Source organism: Populus euphratica, unplaced genomic scaffold (assembly GCF_000495115.2).
Source record: "Populus euphratica unplaced genomic scaffold, PopEup_1.0 scaffold1685.1, whole genome shotgun sequence".
Lineage (NCBI taxonomy): Eukaryota > Viridiplantae > Streptophyta > Magnoliopsida > Malpighiales > Salicaceae > Populus > Populus euphratica.
Genome location: NW_011501515.1, coordinates 7,352 through 29,884, shown reverse-complemented (window position 1 = coordinate 29,884; position 22,533 = coordinate 7,352). Strand labels below are relative to the sequence as shown.

The 22,533-nt window shown below is 31.5% G+C and overlaps 1 protein-coding gene across 1 annotated transcript; it reads left to right on the top strand.

Moving 5' to 3' along the window:
• The first annotated feature begins 4,453 nt into the window (after window positions 1-4,453).
• On the top strand, window positions 4,454-22,310 carry LOC105117992 (zinc finger CCCH domain-containing protein ZFN-like). Its single transcript, XM_011015831.1, has 7 exons — window positions 4,454-4,863; window positions 5,573-5,730; window positions 6,451-6,513; window positions 8,506-8,625; window positions 11,042-11,335; window positions 13,300-13,626; window positions 21,712-22,310. Exons 1-7 carry the CDS (start codon window positions 4,764-4,766, stop codon window positions 21,991-21,993), a joined length of 1,344 nt encoding a protein of 447 aa, XP_011014133.1. The 5' UTR covers window positions 4,454-4,763; the 3' UTR covers window positions 21,994-22,310.
• Window positions 22,311-22,533: the final 223 nt, after the last annotated feature.

Below are 22,533 nucleotides of genomic sequence, written 5' to 3'. Positions count from 1 at the left end.
TGCTAATAAAACATTATAACTTTGGGAAAAAAATTTCTTTTAACTAATTTTTAATAAAAGTTTATTCTATTCAATGATAAAATTTAATCAATTAAAATATTTACATAACATATACAATAAATGTGTTTGATTATTACAAACTAAAATCATGAAAAAGTTAAATTAGTTGTATTGGTCTTATGAATTGAAGAAAAAAGTTTTAATTTATTATCTAGGTGTTAATTATGATTTAATCTCTATATTCAAACTTGTCAATATTGCAGTGTGAGAAAATTTTAATATTCCTTTGGCTTAATTTAGTGGATTCTTCTTCCATTTAAATTTACCATTCATTTAGTCCTTTTTTTCTTTTCTATTTCTTAAAAAAAAAACACAATAAAATAAAATAAAATTGATGAACTTAAATAAATTTGTTTGATTAATAAAAATAAAAACAACAAAAAGTTAAAGTAGTTGGATTGGTCTTATAAATTGAAGAAAAAAATATTTTATTGTCTAGGTGTTAATTATAACATAGTCTTTGCTTAGATTTATGGTTGTACTCTTGTGTAGGCTGATAAAAACGTTTTTGATGTAAAAAATATTAAGAAAAAAAATCTGAACTTGATTCATTGATTTAATTAGTAATTTAAATAGTATAAATAAAAAACACAACAACAAAAAATAAATTGATAAAAACTTGATAAAAAAAAGATAAAAAAACCTGACTTAAACCCATCCAGATTATTAAACAACCCAATGATGATGGGCAAAACAAAAGAAAATAAAACTTAATTTCTAACAAATAAAATATTAAAGGATAAAAATTAAGAAAAAATATAATTAAAAAGGTAAAAAAAAATCAATATGAGCATATTTAGGTTAAGATGCAAAATTCTAACCTAGTCAGAATGCTAGGATAGTCATGTTTGAAATAAAAATAAATAACTTAATTATTGAATAACCCAATGTTGAAAAATAAAAAAAACAAGAAAATAATTGAAAAAATTAACAATTTTTTTTTTTAAGTCAATATGAGTTAATCCACTAATCTAATGACTAAAGCCATACAATTAAGATAACCAAATACAAATGAAAGGAAAAAAAAGGCACAAAGAACATTTTTTTAATAAATAAAGGCTAAAATCAAAATAAATAAATTTGAAAAAAAATAACAAAATTCAACTTGCGTTAACCATTAAAATCGGTGGTTTTGGTCATAAACTCGAAACTAACCCTATAAAAGGCAAATAATAAAGAATAAAAAGCATAATTGTTTTTTTAAAAAAATCAGCTTAAAAAAGAGAAAAAAAGCCAAACAAACCTAGATAATCCTAATAAATCTAATCTAATATTTAAAACTCGCAACTTATAAAATGAAAGCAAGACAAAAAAATATAAAAGCCAATTTCTAATAAATCAAATGAGAACCATCGAAAACAAAATAAAAAGAAAAGGATGAAGTTTAATTTATAGCAAATAAAATATTGAATGAAAAAAATATCAAAAATATATAATTTAAAAAGGTCAAAAGTTATCGATCTAAACCTACCCAAGTTAAGATGCAAAATCTTTAACCTAATCATGATACTAAGGTAACCATATTTTAAATAAAACTAAATAAAATCATGAAATTCAATAATCGAATAACCAATATTCAAGAATGAAAATAAAAAAATTCATTAAATAAAGCTATAAAAAAAATCAGAGTTGACCTAGATTAACCTGTTAACCTTGCAATCATAGACATAAAATTAGAATAATATAATAGAAAAGAAAAGGGGAAAAAGTATGAATATCAATTTTCAATACATCAAATATTGAATGATAAAATTGAAATAAATCAATTTAAAAATGATAAAAAATACAAGTCAACCGAAATAAATCAATTTAAAAAAGATAAAAAATACAAGTCAACTTGTATTAACCTTTAGAATTAGTGACTTCGGATACGAACTTGAGAATAACACCATAGAAAGCAAACCATAAAAAATAACAAAGCACATAAAAAAAGAGGGTAAAAAATAAAAATCATCAACTTAAAACAAGGAAAACAAACAAGCAAGTCTTCTAAACCTGGTTTAGAATCTAAAACTTACAACTTGTGAAATTCTAGATTTAGGTTCAATTAAAAAGCTTAATTTCCAACAAATTTAATTTTCAATGATGAAATTGTTAAAACAAATGGATTTAAAACACTCGATAAAGCAAAAAAGATAGTTATAAAAAGAACGAGGATGAAATTTGATAAAAAAAACAATGATGGATGAAATTATAAGAAGATAAGTCTAAAAATGACCCTAAATAAAATAAATAACAATAAAAAATATGACCAAATTTAAAAGATTAAAAAATTGAAGGGAGTGAAATAAAAAATATTTTAAATTTCATAAATTATTCAAAAAAAAAAATAATGACCAAATATAAAGAAAAATGAAATTGAAGGAGTTGGTTTGAAATTTTGAAGAAGTTTGCGCTAGATTCAACGAGAAAGAAGAAGAAGAAGAAGTAGAAGAAAAAAAGAAGAAAAAAAAATGTTTATCAATGTCAAACTAGTGGTGTGTTTGGAATATGCTTCTTCTCATTGTGTACAAGACACCAAAATCTTTCAAACTCTGCTTAGCAGATGGTCAAATGACCTTGCATGTGCTTTTTAAAAGGTGAGAGGACTATTTACTCATTAGCGTGCGTCATACAGGTGACTACATGTTTTTTCTAATAATATTTAATATATAATCAATTATAATAATGTCTATGAATAATCTTTAAATTAATAATAAAACCAATATAAAAAGACAGAGTTGTGTTGATTTTGTCTTTAAAAATATTAAAATAATTATACTATTTTTGAAAAAATAAAAGATCAAAACACCCATGAATGAAAATCATTTGATTTTTTTATTCCATGATTAAATTAGTAATTTTACTTTGTAATAAAAAATAAAATAACTAATCTAAGTCTATATAATTTGTAAAAAATATTTATGTCATGATAAAATCACTACCTTACCCCTAATGCCTAATGTCTATTTCAAATGTTTTAGGAGGTCAACTTCACCATTATATTATTATAATAAATAATATTCTAAGTCACAAGTCACAGTGAACAATTAACTTCTTAGGATTTTTTTAATTTAATTTAATAGTTTATTTAGTGGTTTTATTTTATAAAAAATATTCATTCTTGCTCCATTAAAATATCCCATTTATCCACTCCTATTTTTCTTTCTATTTCACAAAAAAGAAGAAGGAAAAAGCATAAAATTGAGGAAAGGACCATGTTAAAATAGATTTAAAAATAACAAGGTTAGCCATGTAATCTTATAAAGCTATAGAATGAGTTCTAGTATTAAGTCTTTTCTTAATCATATATTTGAAATGTAAAATTTGTTTAATTTCAATTTTATGCTAAGGGAATTGATGTGGATGAACTTATGAGAGCAATTAAAATATGGGAAAAATTAGCAAAATTTTGAAAGTTAGTGACTAATATGTTAGTTATCCCAGCTAAATATCAGCTTTGACGTCAAGTGTAGAAAAGCAACAAAAGCATACACATGAATAAAGCCAAGACAAACTCAACGTGTCCTTAAAATAGAGAGAGTACAGAATTTATTTACAGACGAGAGAATATGTGACATTGGTGTTGAAACGGAGTAAATTATAAATTAGCTCTTCTATCAAAATAAATTAATAGTCCTTCTAATTTAAAAATGAATTAATCGGTCCTTTTTATCCATTTGATGTCCCTTTCCAAATTCTTTTTCAGAGAAATAAAAAAAATAGAAATTATGAAAAGATCCATCGGAGAAAAATATTTTTAAACAAAAATAATATTAAATTACATATGGTCAATGCTAATTAAGGAATTCCAAGGAATTGGTCTAAACGTCTTGCTTATTTTATTAATTTTTTAGGTTCAAACTTCATTGGGTATCCTTTGTTTCAGATCATAAGTGTTTTTCTAAATTGTTTTTGCAATTTTAAATTATGATTTTGTCATTTGTTTATTACTTAAAAAATTTTGGGGAAATTGTTTTTTATGTATATGAAACATCTTAGTGAATAAATTAAATATAAGTTAAAATTGTAAAAAAAACTGAGTTTAGCATGGAATATACTAGCTAAAAGTAAAATTTTGATGAAAATTTTATCCTGTCAAATATTAATATCTTAAAAAATTTATTAAATTCTTTTAAATGCATTACACTAGCATATAGACAATGCATTTATATAATTGCATGCTCAGAGGGAGACTTAATCTTTGTTGACGTGAACGGTGTTATGATATCTTTATTGCTAAATGAAAAGAAAAGAAGAACAAAACAAAACTGATAAGGACTAGTTAATAGATTCTGAAACTACAGGGACTATACAATTCCTTTTAGAAGACTAAAGGGACTACTTTGTATTTTATCATGTAAGAACGCGGGTGAAAAAGAAAAGCGAGAGAGGAAGGGAGGGGTGTCTCTGTTTGGATTGTAGGTTGGTTGGTTTTTATTCTTCCGTGAGTTTTTGTGGAGAGGAGGACAGTACGCCCTCTTTTTCTCTCTTTCTCCTCCTCTATTTAAAAAATAAATAAACAAAGAAAAAAAAGAAAACAAATAAGCATACTCCCTTTATCTCCCTCTGAAACACTCTCCCCTTCACTAAAAAAACACAAATTCTTGGTTTTTTGGAGGGTTTGATAGAGTGACAACTTTTGTGTATTTGTTAGAATGGGGATTCTTGAAAAGAATGGTAAAGTGTCAGTTTCGTAATATACAGAACTATCAGAGTAAGAAATGGATTTTGATGCCGGAATTCCGATGTCTCGTAGTGGTGGTGGTGGTGGTCTACCAGCTGTAACCGAGGGAACTTCTATGTCACAGTCTTTAAGCGAAGGTTCTCGTTTTCTTTCTCTTCTTTCACTCTGTTTTTTTTTTTAATAATAATAACAGTAGTAGTAAAAAAAATATATAGTAGGAATTAGGTTTGTGTGGTATTTCATTGAAAATAAAATTCATGCAGAAAAGAAGAGAGAGAGAGAGAAAAAATGCATTTCACGTGTTGCTTGCCTTCGTGTTGCTAGTTGGGAATTCTCTGTTTTACCCTCTGTCTGTCGTAGATTTTGCTTGATCGTGTCTGAATTTGTTCAATTTCCAGCTTGTTTCTGTATTAAAACATAGGTTTCGTTTTTTTTTTTTTAAATCTTGTAGGTAGGAAGAAATCCTGGTTTTTGTCGGTGCTTTTACTTTGTTTGGCTAAACGGTCAGAATTCTTGCCTCTGTTTTAATCTTGTAGGGAACATTTTTTTTTTTAATGTTTTGCATGTAATGAATGACAACAATTTCAACTTTTCAAAAATCACAAGTTTTGTTCTTTATTACGCAAAATCTGAAGCATTTATACCTCACTGAAAACTTTTCTCAATTTTTGGACCCTTTACTTTCTAATTGAAGCAACTCTACTTATTAGAGACTGTGAAAACAGAATTTTAGAGATTATAGGAGGAGATTACGGAGAAAATGATTGTTGGGAAATTATTCTCCGTTTATCTTTGATTGATATTTCTCATAGATGTTTGAACTCAGTCATCTAGTTTCATTTTCAGATGCTATGTGGCAAATGAACCTGAGATCGAGTGAAACAATGGAAGCTGGGCCATATCCTGAGCGTTCTGGAGAGCCAGATTGTTCTTATTATATAAGAACAGGCCTCTGTAGATTTGGGGCTACATGCCGATTTAATCACCCCCCTAATCGGAAGCTGGTATGAGCTGCAGTGTTCTTGGAACACAAACACTACTGTAATTTTACTACATTTTCAATTGGATTCTTAGCTTGAATCAATGAAGGCAATTGAACTGAGCACCTGAGTCTTTGCAGATTGTAATTTCTGGCTTATTTTTATAGAAATGTTATACAATTATTACGTAAATTTCTATTTGGTTGTATACAATTAGCATGAATAACTATATATGCTTAACTATACTTATGTACTAGATTTCAGTGGTTCTATTATCAAATAATGTTTCTGAATGTAGTCTGCTTCTAAAAGCTAATATACTGGTAAGTTCAAGCAAAATGCATTGAACTCCCCTATTAGGGAAGTATAGTCAACATCCTAGAGAAAGCTTTCTGACTTTTCTATTTTCCTTTGGGGTGTATTTGTTTGCTTTTCCCTTGTCAGTCTATCACACATCCACACACCTAGCTGTGCATGTGTTTCTTTGTCTGATTGAATGCAGACATATCCAATAATGAATGGTTGGATGTGGGAATGGGGGGATATTTTGATTTGACAATTGTTTTCCCATATGCATATATATATTGGTGAGAATGTAAATGGTGACCTGCATGGAGATGCACAATCGCAATGCATGTTTTGGCATGCTCATTTTCACTTAGCATTTTTTATATTTACATTTCCTTGTTATACAAAAAAATCACATAAGATTGATATTTTGAACTATGATCTGTTGAGTTCCAGGCAATTGCAGCAGCCAGGATGAAGGGGGAATTTCCAGAAAGAATAGGACAACCAGAATGCCAGGTATATTCGGTGTCAACTGTTTATTAGCTTGTTTTATGTAGACTTCATTTTTGAATTTACCATCTTCAAGAACTGTGTCACTTACTTTACCATGAGGAATTAATATCAGAAAACTGTGTTTGTTCCTTTCGTTATTGTAAAGGAAAAGGGAATTGATCTGAATCCTTCCGTTGTATCAGTGGGAATGATAGTTGTCTCAGTGGGAAACTACTATTTAGTATTCTTTAGTTCTCTCTTCATAAAAACTAGCTGTCTGGTAGATCTTATTCAGCGTAGTTATCACAATACTCATCATAATTGCAAAACTGAGGGACTGGGCCAAACGAGGTTGACTTTACTTTTTTGTTCAAAGTAACTTTCATCAGTTCACTTTACTCTGATGTGAATGTTTTGAAGCAATTCATCAGGTGTAGCCCCCATACCCTCCTCACATGTTTTTGACGTTTTGTAATCAACAGTAAATGAGGACATGAATTTTTTTTAAGGAAGCTTTTCATTTGTATTTGCTGTGTCAAAACCTGTATTTTGTTTTAAGGATTAGGATTCCATAAGCCCTTGAGTGATGCTATTTATCTCACATGGATAGTGATGCTATTTATCTCACATGGATATTTAACTTCTCTTTTGTATGGTTCTAAAGTCTTCCGATGTATGTCCATGAGCTTTCTTATACATTTGGTAAATAGAGCTGGTTTACCTAACATATTCTGTTGTCCAAAATCCCCTGGTTTTCTAGTTTTTTGTGTTGTGTCTTGGAGAATTGTTTTGTCAAGTTTGGGATTTCGAAGTGTCTTTATAGGAAGCTTTATTCTTTGACTGTTTACAGTGTAATAGTTGTGTCAAATGACTCAATATGAATGTACATATTCTAGTTTATTTTTAAGCTTTCTCTCTTACAAATGTCCTGGCTGGGTCCTTGTCTGATTCTTGACCATTCTGCCACTTAGATCTTATCCCACCATGCAAGACTTTTTCGTGACATATTTTTCCTTAATAAATTATCTGGAAAGATATGGCTAGTTGAAGTTTTTTGTCTTTTGGAAGGTTTAAAAAGATTACGGGAATGCCTATCACCTACTAATTGCTGGACATGTCCTACGTGATATATGTTAGATGACATTAGACGGAAATTATAGAATTAGAAAGGTTGATGGCCTGAAAATGTATGCAAGTAAAGAAGATTAACTGTTACTCCTTTATGCTTTCACAATAGAGATAGACTAATTTCCAACAATCACAATGAAAGACCAAAAATTATGTTGATGACTGACTCAATATTTGTTAGTTCTTGTATAATTGCAAACCATGATCTTTTACTTACTGATAGTTATTAGGATTTACACGTTATTTCGAGTACTGAGTTGGTTAGGTAATTGAAAATTTATGATAAATCATTAATTCACTATTTTCTTTAGAATGAGTGATAGAAGATTGTGGTACAAGTTAAATTCAGCTTGTGGTGCTTGAAGTTCTAGTTCATAGATCTGATATGGTGATGTTGAACCAATCAAAATTTAGGACTATTATTCACTTATTTGATATATATTTTTTGATCACTTAGAATTTTTAGTTGTTCTTATCTAATCATTTGAGGACTTAGGTGTTAACTAGAAGTTCATTTCATTTTCTTACTAGTGGAGTTTAGTTGTTTTTGAGTTCGGGAAGTCCTATTCCTAATGGTTAAAGGGTGTTGTCTGGGTTTGTGGTGTTTTGTAAGAGACTAAGAGCTCTAATTTTATATGTTAGCTATCCTTGTTGATGATTCAGAATTGATGTCAAGATCTCTTTCTCTTCTCTCTACTACAATTCTTGTTGGTTTCTCTCCTTCCTCTTGTTTTGTGTCCTCTCTCCTCTCCTTCCTTTTGTCCACTATCTTGTTGTATGCCATCAGGGATTTTTTTACCCCTTTTTTTGGGTATCCTGTAAGTCATAGCAATTTCCTTTTCTTGTAATTTTTTGTTTGTCTAATTTTGTACTTCAATTGCTCTCCAGTACTACTTGAAGACAGGAACTTGCAAGTTTGGGGCCACGTGCAAGTTTCATCACCCTAGAGACAAGGCTGGGATTTCTGGAAGAGTATCTTTAAATATTTTGGGCTATCCACTCCAACCGGTATAGGCCTTTTACTTTTTTAACTCAATTAAATAATTGTATGTTTTTTGTTACTTGATGTATTTGATTGATCTACTATCACCATTTCTATTCACTTTTGTTGATGATTCTTTGAATAGAACTATTTGTAAAGGCACATAGAGGAATCTTGTGAAGGCTTTTCATGCTGGCATTTCTACTATTGCATTTCATTAGCAGTTTCCGAATATTTGTACTACTTTGGCATTTCATTAGCAGTTTCCAATTTTCCTATATGATCATTCAGATGGTTTCTTGAATATGTTTTCCCTGCCACAAATCTTCGAGAAAGTTTATAGAGTGAAGAATAACACATGCAATTTTTTTTTAACATGCATTCACTTATTGTCAAAGTCTCCCTTAATTTTATTTATCTGCTTGATGTGTCATTTGAAGATGGCATTTAGATCATTTAAGGTGTCCTCTGCATCTTTGGTTTTTGGATTCTGTGGTTGAAGAGGTCCTTGAACCATTGGATGAGTGGAAATATAAACTTCTCATTTAAGAAGTGACATTACACTCATTCAAACTTGTCGTTCTAGCATTGCTGCTTATTACTTGTCCTAAGAATTCCTATTGATCCAAGGATAGAGAAATCAATGACAGATTTCTGTGGTCAAATGTTAAGGTGCCAAAAGAGGTTATTGGTAAATTGGGGCACTACTAATAAGGAGTGGTCATTTTAGCTTTCAAGAATGTTTATTTGGTGAAGAAATGGTTATTTTCAATTCTTTCAAAACCACATTTCATTGGGCATGAGATGATTTGGAGTCAATATGTCCTCCAGCAGAATGGCTGGCTTCCAGGATTAGAAATAATAATATCATTCAAGCTCGATTATTATTTTTTTCCATCTTGAATAACTTGTAATGTGAAAGATGACCTCATATTTGATTCTGAAAGGTCTGTGGGCAGTATTTTTTTATCTTCAGCCATTCCATATGTTTATTGTCCCTACTCCTATTTACAGTGCTCTTGTTTTGGAGGATTTTAACCTTTGATTTTCACTGATATTAAATGTGAGGTTTTGGTCTTTGGATGGCTTGCAAATTAGTCAAAGTTCCTTTTTGCTCATCATGTTTGTTTCACGAGTCCTTGTCTTTAGCCAGTCAAATTTGGAAAGTTTGATATTCTCTATGATCAATGTACTTGGGCCAGAGGTATTTTTCTTAGGAGCTTTAGAGGAATTTCCAGCTGACATTTAGAGAGAATGGACTGGTGTTTTTTGATGGTGCCTTTTATTGTTGTGGAGAATCCCTTATAATCATAATGTATATCATTTTCTTTTCTTTATGAATAAAACTTATTCTAAACAAACAAACAATTATGATAACATTTTGACATTTTAGTCTAACATCTTCACGTTTGTTTGCTTTCTAGCTTCTTTTCTTTTCTTTTCTGTTCTTTTTTTTTCCACTTTTGTGGGCATAAAAGACTAGGAATCTCATTTTGACATTTTTATCCTGAAGAAATTAGGACACAGGCATTGCCATATAGACATTCAATAATTATCATGTAGCTTATAATTGTTGAGAAGCGCAAAATTTTGACTGAATTATCTAGATACAATTTTGACATAAATTATTGCAGTCCATTCAATAGGGCTGACAATGTGAAAACAAAAGTGAGAGGTAAATTGGAATCTAATTGCAAGACTAAAAAGAAATTAAGATGCAAAGAATCTATAAATTTATGGAGAAAAGCCAAAGAAATGTCTAGGAGAGCGTGTTGGACTCTTAGGTGTCAATTTTCTTGTATTTACTTTTAAGACTTCCAAATTTACTAAACTCCATGCTTCTTCCATTAGTTTTATATTTTTGCACTATCTATGTCCAAGGGCTTTCTTGGAAATAAATGGGAGATATTTCATGTTGAAAACTGTTTGAGGGTTCCTTATGCGAACCTATAGATTGGAGTAGTGAATGCTCGTCGGGTCAAACACCTAGAAACTTGTCTGGTCTAACAGGTGTTTACTTAAGTGGGGCAACAGGTGAAATATATGATCGTTACCGCTTGTTAAGTACCGGTGACATCAATAATTTTTATATTGATATTTCCAAAGAGCATGATTACAAGAATCTTTGTCGCGTAATGAACAAGCTGCAGTGTCAGGCCTTTAAAATCAACTGTGATTGGTTGAAATATATTTTAGATAATGAGAATTCATTAGTTTCATATGGTTATCTCATGCCTCGAACTAAGATTAAAGATTTGGCTTGTTTTAAGTTTGTAGCATTCAAATCTGCAATGCTTCTTGTGGAATAAATAATGTCTTCGTTCATTTGTGGGATGTGTTTGCCTTGCAAATCTCCTGTCTCCCCTCTTCTGTATTGTGTGTTCTTCCTAGCATGAATTGTTTTTTTTTCCCTTCATTTCTCTTTTCTTTTATTTCCTGCAGAATGAGATTGAGTGTGCTTATTACTTAAGAACAGGACAGTGCAAGTTTGGTAGCACTTGTAAATTTCACCATCCTCAGCCAACTAATATGATGGTTCCACTGCGTGGCTCTCCTATCTACCCTACTGTCAGCTCTCCAACTACTCCTGGTCAACAATCCTATCCAGGAGGACTTGCAACAACCTGGTCAAGGGCATCTTTTATTACTAGCCCACGCTGGCAAGCTCCTTCAAGTTATACACCTTTGATTCTACCTCAGGGAGTCGTGTCAGTCCCTGGCTGGAATGCATACAGTGTAAGCTGCTCTTTATCTTTTGTCAGAGAATGCAATTAAGAACAGTTTTTGGGTTAAATTGGAGGCTATTGGGCTTAGACCACACAATGAGGCACCTCCCTTAATCTCTCAAATCCCGGGCATGGACTGGTTTTTATCCTAGGTCACTTGGTATGCTACCCAATGATTTTGCCAAGATGAAAATTTTGCCTCCCCTTTTAATATTATGGTAAATTCGGTCTCTTTTCTTGAAAAAGATTTCAATTTGATGCATAAAATTTTCCTTCTGTCCCCAAAGATTCTGAAACATATTTTAGCCCTCAAGGATGCAAAGTTTTTTCCTTAAAAAGATTATAGTTTCATCCCTAAGAAGGAAATTTTTGTTTGTTCCATCCCTTAAAGAGATATTTATTAACACTTTTAAGTGCTTTCTTCTACTACCCAACAACAACAACAAAGCCTCAATCCCAAACTAGTCGGTGTTGGCTTTATGTATCCTTCTGCTCCCTTTCTCTTGATCATAAACCAAATCCACCTCAATATTAAATGAAATTTCTTTGCCCCTCCAAGTCTTAAATCTTGGGTCCACAGTTGTTTCCGCTAACAAATATTGCTGACTTCATTAGCTCATGTCTTTTGCATATGTGAAAAAGGTCCTTCAATCACGGTACTTAAGTTTTTTTATGTTGCTCTGGTTGCACATTGATTTCTTTTTGGGACTTAATTTTCTTTTCCTCTTCTTTTCATACATTAAATTTATTCAACTCTTTGTACAAGTTGCTAGTTGTATATAAATAGTGACTAGAAGCTTTACTTCCAATTACGATTGGAATAATGTTTTGGTAGCCTTATACAGATATTTTCTTCGTTCTGCTGAAAATTCTGGTAATTTTATTCTGGGTCAAAATGCCATTCAACCTTTTGGCATGTAAGAATCGGCTGCCCAGTAGTTTGCACTAGGGATGAGTCTGGAGCTGAAGCTTAGTCAAAGTTGATTGGAGTTGGCTGGTGATGATGGTTGCATGGCTACTCATTGTGGTGACGAAGTGACTCTGCTTATTTGGGGTAAAAGGTGCTGGTGTTTGTTTTGGGTAATGATGATCTTGGACTTGGAGGTGGGTGTTTTTGGTAATTTTAATGATAGATGTTATGACAGAGTTGATGAAAACAATAGGAAAGTTGATTGAGTGAAATTTCAATATTTCATGTGCACATAGGTGGTGCTTAGGTCATTCATAAGAGCACCATGCCCCCAAGCTCACTGTAGTCCCCGCAAGTTATATTATTCACACCCTGTAATATTCTAATTTGCCCCCTCCTAAAATTTTAGTTTTTGCCTAATGTCCTAATATATCTAATTCCTCTGACCACCAACAATTTCCCAACAATTTTTACTCATGCACCAGCATTGCTTGTGCAATTAATTTGTGTTATTTTAGAGGTGTTTAGTGGTTTGTAGCCGAACAGGGGCACAATTTTTCTGCTTCAAGAGGAAATCTTGCATTTTAATGCATGATATAGTCCAATTTTGGGATTACAAATTGCAAGGAAGTTTCTAATAAATGCAGCCATAGCTGTGAATGTATGAAAGTGTCAAGATTTCCAAAGAACAAAATAAAATGGCAAAGTTAATGTTTCCAAACAAGTGTGACCAATCTTTTAGCTAATGCATTTGAACTAAGCTTCCTCTGAAAATTTTGGCACCTGTGTGTGGAGTTGAAACAAGGCCTGGAAATACACCATCCATCCTGGTCTCTAAGGTTGGTTGTGTTCAATAAGTACATTTCCAGATGTTTCTAATTTTATTTTGGGCTGTGCTCCAACGAATTGATTGGTGGTAGGCCCTGACATCTGCATTTATGGCTGCATCAAAGGCATAATGAATTTTTCTCAATGCTTTTTTGTTTTGCAGTTGTTATGTAAGCTTTCTGCATGCATTAGTTGAGTATCAAGAAATGTGACTTGCTTGTTGGTCAATTTTCCAGGGTCAGCTTGGGTCGGTGTCATCTCCAGAGAATCAACAACAAACAGGAAACAGCCAGATATATGGAACCTCACGCCACAGTGAATCAGTTAATGCAGGATCTCAAGGGACATTTTCCCCATACCGTTCTGGCTCTGCCCCTTTGGGATATTATGCCTTGCAAAGAGAGAGTGTTTTTCCTGAGAGACCTGGTCAGCCTGAATGCCAGTTTTACATGAAGACTGGAGACTGTAAGTTTGGTGCAGTTTGTAGATTCCATCATCCAAGGGAGAGACTAATTCCTGCTCCAGACTGTGTCTTGAGTCCAATTGGGCTGCCTTTACGTCCAGTGAGTTCATTTTTCATCATCCCTTTTTTCGTACCATCTAATTATCCCCATTTAGTTTATGTGAAGTGCTTTTACCAAAACCTGAGCTTAGGAGGAGGAAAAACTGAGCTTCAAAATCGTGGGAGTCACACTTAAGAGAGATTGTGTTTCAATTGCAAAACAAAATTGCTTCCTAGAAGAAAGACTTAGATTCCTATATAAGAAAAATAATAGTAATCCTATTTAGAATAGAAAAACCTTAATAGAGCTAATTACCTTAGCACTAATAAATATTAAATAGAAAACAAAACCTAGAGCTATAACATTACAAATTTTCCTGCAAACCTGGAAATTACCAAAATACCTTTGAATTCTATAATTTAAATAAAAACATTTTAATTTATTTTTCTGTTGCATGCATCTTAAAAAGCAAATGGTAACAAATCAAATTCTTTTATCAAAATGGAGTTTTAATTCCCACTCAATATGTAAACAATATGATTGAAATCGCATTTTTGCTCACCCTACAAATAGGGTCTCCAATAAAAAGACCAAAAAAATCTAGGACAATATGGTGAGGTAGTGACGCACTCTAGGTGCTGTCAAGAGAAATGAAGTGTCAAAAATAAGCTGAGCACATCTGAAAAAAACAAGAAAGAATGAAAGGAAAACATAAAACACCTTATTAGATCAATTTCCCCCCCACAAATCAGTGACAAAAGTGAAACTTTTTCTTTGTAGTGGTTGGAGTCGACAAAATTGAAAGTCTTAAAAAGCACCTAAGACGAGGTTGAATTAGAAGCTTAATTGAAGTGTCGGTATCTTAAATTTTTTTATTCTTTAACACTTGAAAATGATGAAACAAAGATTCAATATGAGAGTGCACAAAGTAAAAGAGATAGAGAAGATTAGGAGAGATTAAATTTATAGTGGTTCAGCCAATCTTTCCTACTCCACTTTTTAAATCACTGTTCAAGTATTCACTAACAATTTAAGGTATTCTTACGGGTGAGATCTTACCGATACACTAATCTTTTTCATGGGTTCAAGAATAAAAAACCCTTCACTCTCAATCTTTTTCAAGGATCAAGATCTTAACTTTTCAATAGCTTAGAAGCGAAGTTTTCCAGGTGATTCAAGTGTCATTTATGCTTTCACAATGAATAATCTCTCCCAAATATTTGTCAAACCTCATAATAAAAAGAGGATTACAATGAATTAAAGTCAAGTTCTATAAAAAGTAATCTAGCTTAAGAATGTAAAAGAGATGATTGTTGCAAATAAATTTCAAAGCTTTAAAAGGATTATGGAAGTGATGAAAGTTTTCTAGATTAAAGAGTTGGCTAGCATTAAACATATATTCACAAGTAGTATTTATAGGCAAAAATGGTATTCTTAGTCATTACTCACAAATCAAAATTTGGAGTTCAACATTTTGAATTTTTAAGGTATCCATCTTTGTAAAAATGGCCAGGTAACATTTTGAATAGAAGGGTTTTTCTTTTTAATGAACCAAGTACAAAGAAAGTAGTTAAAGACAGAGAGTGCTATTTGGAAATCAATTTATTGACTTGATTCGAAATGGCATGTACAAGGTTCCTATTTAAAAGAGAATACAAGGCATGAAATCAAGAACCAAATCAAATCATATATTCTTAGTAGAAGTGATCTTTAATTTATAGGAGTTGATTAATACTAACTCCATTTCCTAATTTATAGACAACCTAATATAGAATCTTCTATTTTATAATGCCCTTCCTCAAGCCGACTTTAAGACATCTTCCATTGCTAGCTTGTCGATCAAGTAGTCAAATTGAATCCTGTGAAGCCCTATTTGTAAGTACATCAACAACTTACTCGGTAGTTGGAACATATAGCATGCAGATCATTCTACTATCAATTTTTTCTTTGATAAAGTGTTTATTAACTTACATGTGCTTTGTTCTATCATGAAGAAATAGATTATAAGCAATTGAGATGACTAACTTATTGTCGTAACATACCTTTATGGGTGATGAGTTAAGAATTTTCAAGTCTTCTAACAACCTTTTAATCCACACAACTTAACACAATTGCTCTAAACTCAGCATATGCACAACTCCTTGCCACAACATTTTGTTTTTTGCTTCTCCAAGTCACTAAATTCCCTCTAACATAGGTATGATAACCAGAAGTTCATCATCTATCAGTTTTACTTCCAGTCCAATTTGTATTGGAGTAGACTTTAACATGTAAGTGTCCATGTTTCTTAAACAACAAACCTCTTCCAGGAGTCCCTTTACTTCAAAATTCTATTAACAACATCATCAAAGTGTTCCATTCCAGGTGAATGTATGAATTGGCTGACCATACTTGCTACAAAGGCTATATCTACGCGTGTTGGGCCAAATAAATTAATTTGCCTACGAGTTGTTGGTATTGCTCTCGATTCACCTCATCTTCAGTTTTGGCAGGTTAGAGCTTCAAGTTGGCTTCTATTGGTGTTTCAATTGATTTGCATCCCAGCAACCTTGTTTCATAAAGTAATTCAAATAGATATTTTCGCCGGGTGACAAATCTAATTTCCTTAGAATTAGCAAATTCCATTACATGAAAATATTTTGAAGCACCTAAAACCTCGACCTTAACGAGTTTTTTTAATCTTTTCAGCTTGACACTGTCATCACCTGTCAAGATTATGTCATCTACATAAACAAACAAGATAGCAATTTTCTTTTAAATATTGAGTCCAGCTAGGATCTTGTAAATCCAAAAGTCCTTTGTTTTCTTGTACTAGTTGCAGCCCTCCTTAGATTTATTCATAATCATTGAACAAATCAAAGGTCTTGCCACAATCATTTTAGTGTGTTAATACTTTGTGACATTGATTTCTCCGTGCCAGATCTCACCAAGATTCAAAGTCAAGCCATAGACTTAAGATTGATTACCCATATTAGAATATGTTAGGTTCACATTACCATAAAGTTTCTTTGCTGTTGAACAACTCGTATAGTTGGAGCTGATGCCTTTGTCTATGGTGTTCATTATCCATGTCATAATCATGGAGTTTTCAGCATCCTTGGTAGCATACACTAGGTCCTCCCTTGTTGATTCTTTTTTCTTGCTAATAAGATAACTTATTTTTCCTTGCCCTCGAATATACATGCGTACAGATTGAGACCAATGCAAGAATTTGTCGCCATTAAGGTGGATGATGGTGATCTAGACTATGGGTGTGTATGAGATAGTGCTAGTGGTTCTTTGTTAAAGTACTTTTTGCTGGAAATACATCAAAATAATATTTTTTTATTTTTAAAAAATTTATTTTTGATATCAGCTCATTTTGATTCAAATACATGAAAATAATTTTTTTTTGGGTTTTCTTCCAAAATAAAGCTCATATGGAGTTTTATGTAAAATAGATCGAAGGAAAACTTGGTTTGAAACATAACAAGAAGTGTTTATTGTTCTCACCCAAAAATATTGAGTCTAACTATACTTATTTAGCATAGTCCTCCTCATTTCTTGAAGATAACAATTTTTTCTTTCAACATCTCCATTTTGTTGTAGAACTCTAAGACTAGAAAATTCATGTTTAAATCTATTTTCTACATAAAGATTTTTAAAGGAAAGATTGTCAAATTCTCCATCATGATCTTCTAATTTTGAAAATTAAACAACCTAACACTCTTGGAAAATTTTGAGATTGTTTGAATTGCCTTATCTTTGTGAGTAAGAAATAAATTTGTTTGGATTGCCTTATCTTTGTGAGTAAGAAATAAAACTCATGTAAATCTAGTATAATTAATAATAACAAATACAAAATTTTTACCAAGAAGACTAGAAACATGAAGAGGATCGAATAATTCCAAAATTTCTTTGACAAATGCCAGGCAAGTCTAATAATTCACTAAAACACTAAACATCATTATCAATTTTATGTAAAGATTCAAATGTTACTTTATTACATTTATCACATAATTGACTAATACTAAGTAAATTATAATTTAAACCATCAACAAGTAAACCATGCTTAATAATAGGGGAATTATCAACATTACTGATACCTTTTACCTTCCTTTTGGTATCATCTTCGAATGTGACATGTTTGACAATCTTTTTTTTGAAGGAAGAGAATTTGGATTTGTTACTGTTATTTGTCTTGAACATCCACTATCCAAATACTATTTAGCCTTATTTTTCTACAAGGAAAAATTCCAACTTATTGGCTTTGTTATCCATAAACTCTTAGGTTCATTTGGATTAGTAAATGTGCATTTTGACATCCAAACGTATTTGAATTTAGTCGAAATATTGTTGTGTATGTTCATGAAATTCATTTTGGCCACAAGAAAGACATAAGCTTGAAGATGTTGAATCCTTAACAAAGAAATTTGAGTGAAGCTTTTAGTTTTTCATTTGATTATATGTCAAGCCATTTTTTTTCAAATACACATATTTGACTGCCTAAAAGTCAATCTAGGTTCTTATTTTCTTATGTGAATTTAGTTAAAGTAGAATTTAAATAACTAACTTGAGCTTTCAAGATTTCATTTTCTTTTACTAAGTTCATATAGGAAATAAATGAATTAGTTGCATCTTTTAAGATTCGTCACCAATTTTAGCGCTATAGATTTCTTCCACTATAGGTTGAGTTATCATCCATGTTATCCCAAGTAGTTGCCTTCATTGCCTCTTTTGTGTCAAACTTTACTTTATTTTTAACAATAATACAATCATGCTTCACATGACTCGGTTTCTTACATTCATAGCATATAATAACATCTCTCTTGCTTGATTTTCCCTTATCACCCTTTTCTCCTAAAATTTCATCTGTTGCTATACTTATTCATCCTTAAAAACTTCATGAATCTTTTAGTAATCAAGGTTAGGTCATCATCTTCTTCACTACCATTTCCATTTCTTTTCTCAAGATTAGTCAACGATTTTAGCACTAAAGATTTTTTTTAGTTCCACTATTTTCAATCTCAAGCTCCTTCCTTGATCTTTGCTTAGTGATTAACGATCCAATAAACTCATCAAAGTCACTTGCTTTAAGATTCTTAGCCTCTTCTATGGTTGTAAATTTAGGTTCCCTAACTCTAGGTAAAGACATCGAGATTTTACTGGCCATTTTCTCATTGATGATTTGTTAACCTAAGCTAACTAGTTCACTAACAAAGGTAATGAACCTAGTGTGCATTTCACAAATGCTTTCTTTTAGTTCCATTCTAAAAAGTTTATATTCTCTAGAGAGGCTAATAAATCTGACTTGTTCTTTCAAGGGTGACTTCTAAAAGTTTTTAAATTTCATAAGTTGTTTTATAATTTCTTACCCTAGTGAAATCCACATGATTAAACACCAAAAAAAAAAAAAAATGTTCATAGCATTAACATTGTAACCATGTCTTTTTTTTCTTTTTTCTTTTTTTTTATAATCCCATTCACTTGTGGGTTTTGGACTAACTTTTCCATCCAAATTTATCTTAGTATGTCTAGTATATCCACTCTCAACATCTAATAATGTAATTTAATATCTATTGACTCAAGAAAAGATTGCATTTTATCCCAATATGCATACTTATAACCTTCAAAGAAAGAAGCCCGTATCTATTGACTCAAGAAAAGATTGCATTTTATCCCAATATGCGTACTTATAACCTTCAAAGAAAGAAGCCCTAGTTAATCATTGACTCTTTAGTGCCATGATATTTTCTCCTAGGTGATTAAATTCTTAATAAGGTGTCCTTCCTCTGCATGTTTTTTGGTTTTTTTTTTTTTTTTTTTTTGGGGGGGGGGGGGTTGGGTAAAAAACTTAATTGAAGATTTGATATCTTAAAAAATTAGATCCTTAAACACTTCAAAACGCCAAAACAAAGATTCAATGTAAGAGTGCACAAAGTAAAGGAGATAAAGGTTAGGAGAGACCAAATTTATAATTGTTCGGTCAATCTTATTTACTTCACTTGTTGAACAACCGTTCAAGTATTCACTGAAAACTCATGGTCTTCTTGCAATTTAGACCTCATTATTTTTTTTTCACGGGTTTTTCTATTTTTTTTTCACGGGTTTAAGACTAGAAAAACCCTTCACTCAATTTTCAAAGTCGTTCAAGTGTCCCTTATATTTACATAATGAATAATTTCTCACAGATTTGTCACACATCACAATAAAAAAGAAAATTACAATGAATTAAAGTCAAGTCTCTATAAAAGGTGATCTAGCTAAAGAATGTGAAAGAGATGATTGATGCAAATAAAGTTCAAAGCTTTAAAAGAATTATGGAAGTGATGAAAGCTTTTTAGGTTAAAGAGTTGGTTATCATCAAGTGTATATTCACATGAAGTGAACAAGTAGTATTTATAGACAAAAATGAAATTCTTAGTCGTTATTCACAAACCAAAAATTAGAGTTCAACATTTTATGAAGGTATTCCATCATTGTAGAAACAACTAGGTAGCTTTTTGTTGGAAAAAAAGAGTTGTTTATGATAAGATTTTTAAGTATTAAAACAAGTTAAGTATTAAGTTCAAGATAAGTTCACTCTTTGTTTTGAGTTTTGAGTGTAAAATAAATTATACTCAACTCATCTAAAGTACTACTTAACCACTTAGCTGGAAATGGATGAAAAAATTTTAGTGTGATCAAAATAGAAGAAATTATTTGATTAAGTTTATGCTTTTCATTTAAAAAGAATGAATTTGATAATAGTGCTGAAATATATAATAAAAGATTTTCTCATGAAGTATTTTTCAATATGCTTCGGCAATAAAAATTCTTTTGGATAAAAATTATTTTTGTAATGTCAAATTAAATCCTATAAAGACTTGATTATGTAAAATTAAACTTACATATTTTCAAGTCAAGTTTACATCAAATTGAATTCATTTTGCTTTAATTTGATATAGTAGAAAAATTCAAACCTTGATACTTGTATCAAATTTACTAAATTGCTATTATCATTTGGGCTACTAGCTCAGGACTAGGACTGTTTTGTATTAAGAGGTGTAATGCTTTGATTAGTTAGCAGTTAACAAATGTAGAAGTGCAAGAATTACATAATTTGGAGGTGGCTTCCACTGACGAGGAAGCTTTGAAATTGAACAATAATATGGCGACAAGCTGTCAGTGGAAGCTTTGAAATTGAACAATAATATGGCGACAAGCAGCATAAGATTAGACCATAATATGGTAATAACCAGAAAACAATAAAAGGGATGTGCATGGATTATTCATGATTGAGATTCGTGCAGGCCTTGTGAACTATCCTCAATCTGAAACCATGAATCTAATTTTCCATAGGAACTCATAATCAGGAACTGATTTTATGATCCTACTACAAATCTTATTTGTCTATAATAAAAATAATTGTTATGGGTGTCAGTGCTGATATTAAAAAATAACACAGTAATTTCTTATGTACACTGAAGGAACTATTAAGTGCATAATTTAAAGTAGCCTCTGATTCTTGCAAAAAGGAACAGAGAATTTTTTCCCCCTTTGTTTGGTCAAGAACTACGAAAAGCTACAAATCTCAACTAGTGATTGGATTTGATTGATTGGTAAGAATTGTAACCCAACTTAACTTTGGTTGAAAATCTATTAATATAGTCATAATTCTGAAATAGAAATAAAAATTAAAGAGTCGATTATTTTTTCAAGAAAGAATGAGATTAGTCTAATAGCGGTAATTTAAGCCTTCATTTTAGGATTTAATTCAATTAGGAACTGACAGAGAGAGACTTTGGAATTTTGGGTATTTTCAGGGTTGAGGACCAGTCTTTATTTGAGAGTGCTTTCTTTAATTAATTCTCGTTTCTATGTGAAAAGCAATGTATACATGGGTCGCTGCAAATCCTTATTAATTAGTTACCAAGGAATCTTTAATATTGACAAATCATATCAAACAAAAATAACTCTTTTTTCTTTTTATATATATATATATAAAATAAATAAATTAAGTTCTCCACCTCACATTTATTTTAACTTTTGTTTATACATGCACCACAAAGAATGAGATTAGTCTAATAGCCATGCACCACAAACATGCTTGTAAGAGATCTGTGCTTCGATTCTGATTTTTTACTTTATAATTCTTGTGGAAGCTGATGTTTTTGTTCATGACAGGGAGAACCTCTATGCATCTTCTACTCTCGTTACGGCATCTGCAAGTTTGGTCCAAGTTGCAAGTTTGACCACCCCATGGGGATTTTCACATACAATCTCACAGCATCATCTTCAGCTGATGCCCCAGTTCGACGGTTATTGGGGTCGTCATCAGGATCCGCCGGATTGACGTTGTCATCAGAAGGGCTTGTTGAAGCAGGCCCGACAAAGCCAAGGCGACTTTCACTATCGGAGCCTAGACAAATGCCCCCGGGTGATGATAATATTGACACGGGCGGGTGAATGACGCCGGTGCCCCAAGATATCGTCCAGTTACTTTTTACAATCTTATGGACGATTAAAAAAAGAAGAAGCCTTTTCTGTAAATTCATTTCCCATTGCTGGAGATGTACAGGGTTTATGCCAAGTTGCTAATGCAATTCAGCTGAGGGACTTTAGACTCCGAACTTCATATTTGCCGCGTTGTATAAAAATATGTAAAATATTGTCACATCTGGTCAATCCAATGTGAACATCTCGTCTCTCAGAATTCCCAATTTCTGATTCTTTGTTGTTCAGTTTGTTATATAAAGCATTTCTTTTGCAATTGCATTTTTCAATGTGGTTTAGTCACAAGGGGTTTTTTTCTTTTTTTTTTTGCCCTAATAATGTGAAAGTTTGCCAACGATTCAAGAACGTTTATGGGACCTCTATGACAAACAAAGGGCATGCTATTTTGTTTTTTGAAAATTTGCATGTTAGAAAAGAAATTTTATATCAGCAGTGAAATAATTAAAGAGAATTGAAAGTATACATTTTTTGAATAATTGTTTTTTAATTGGG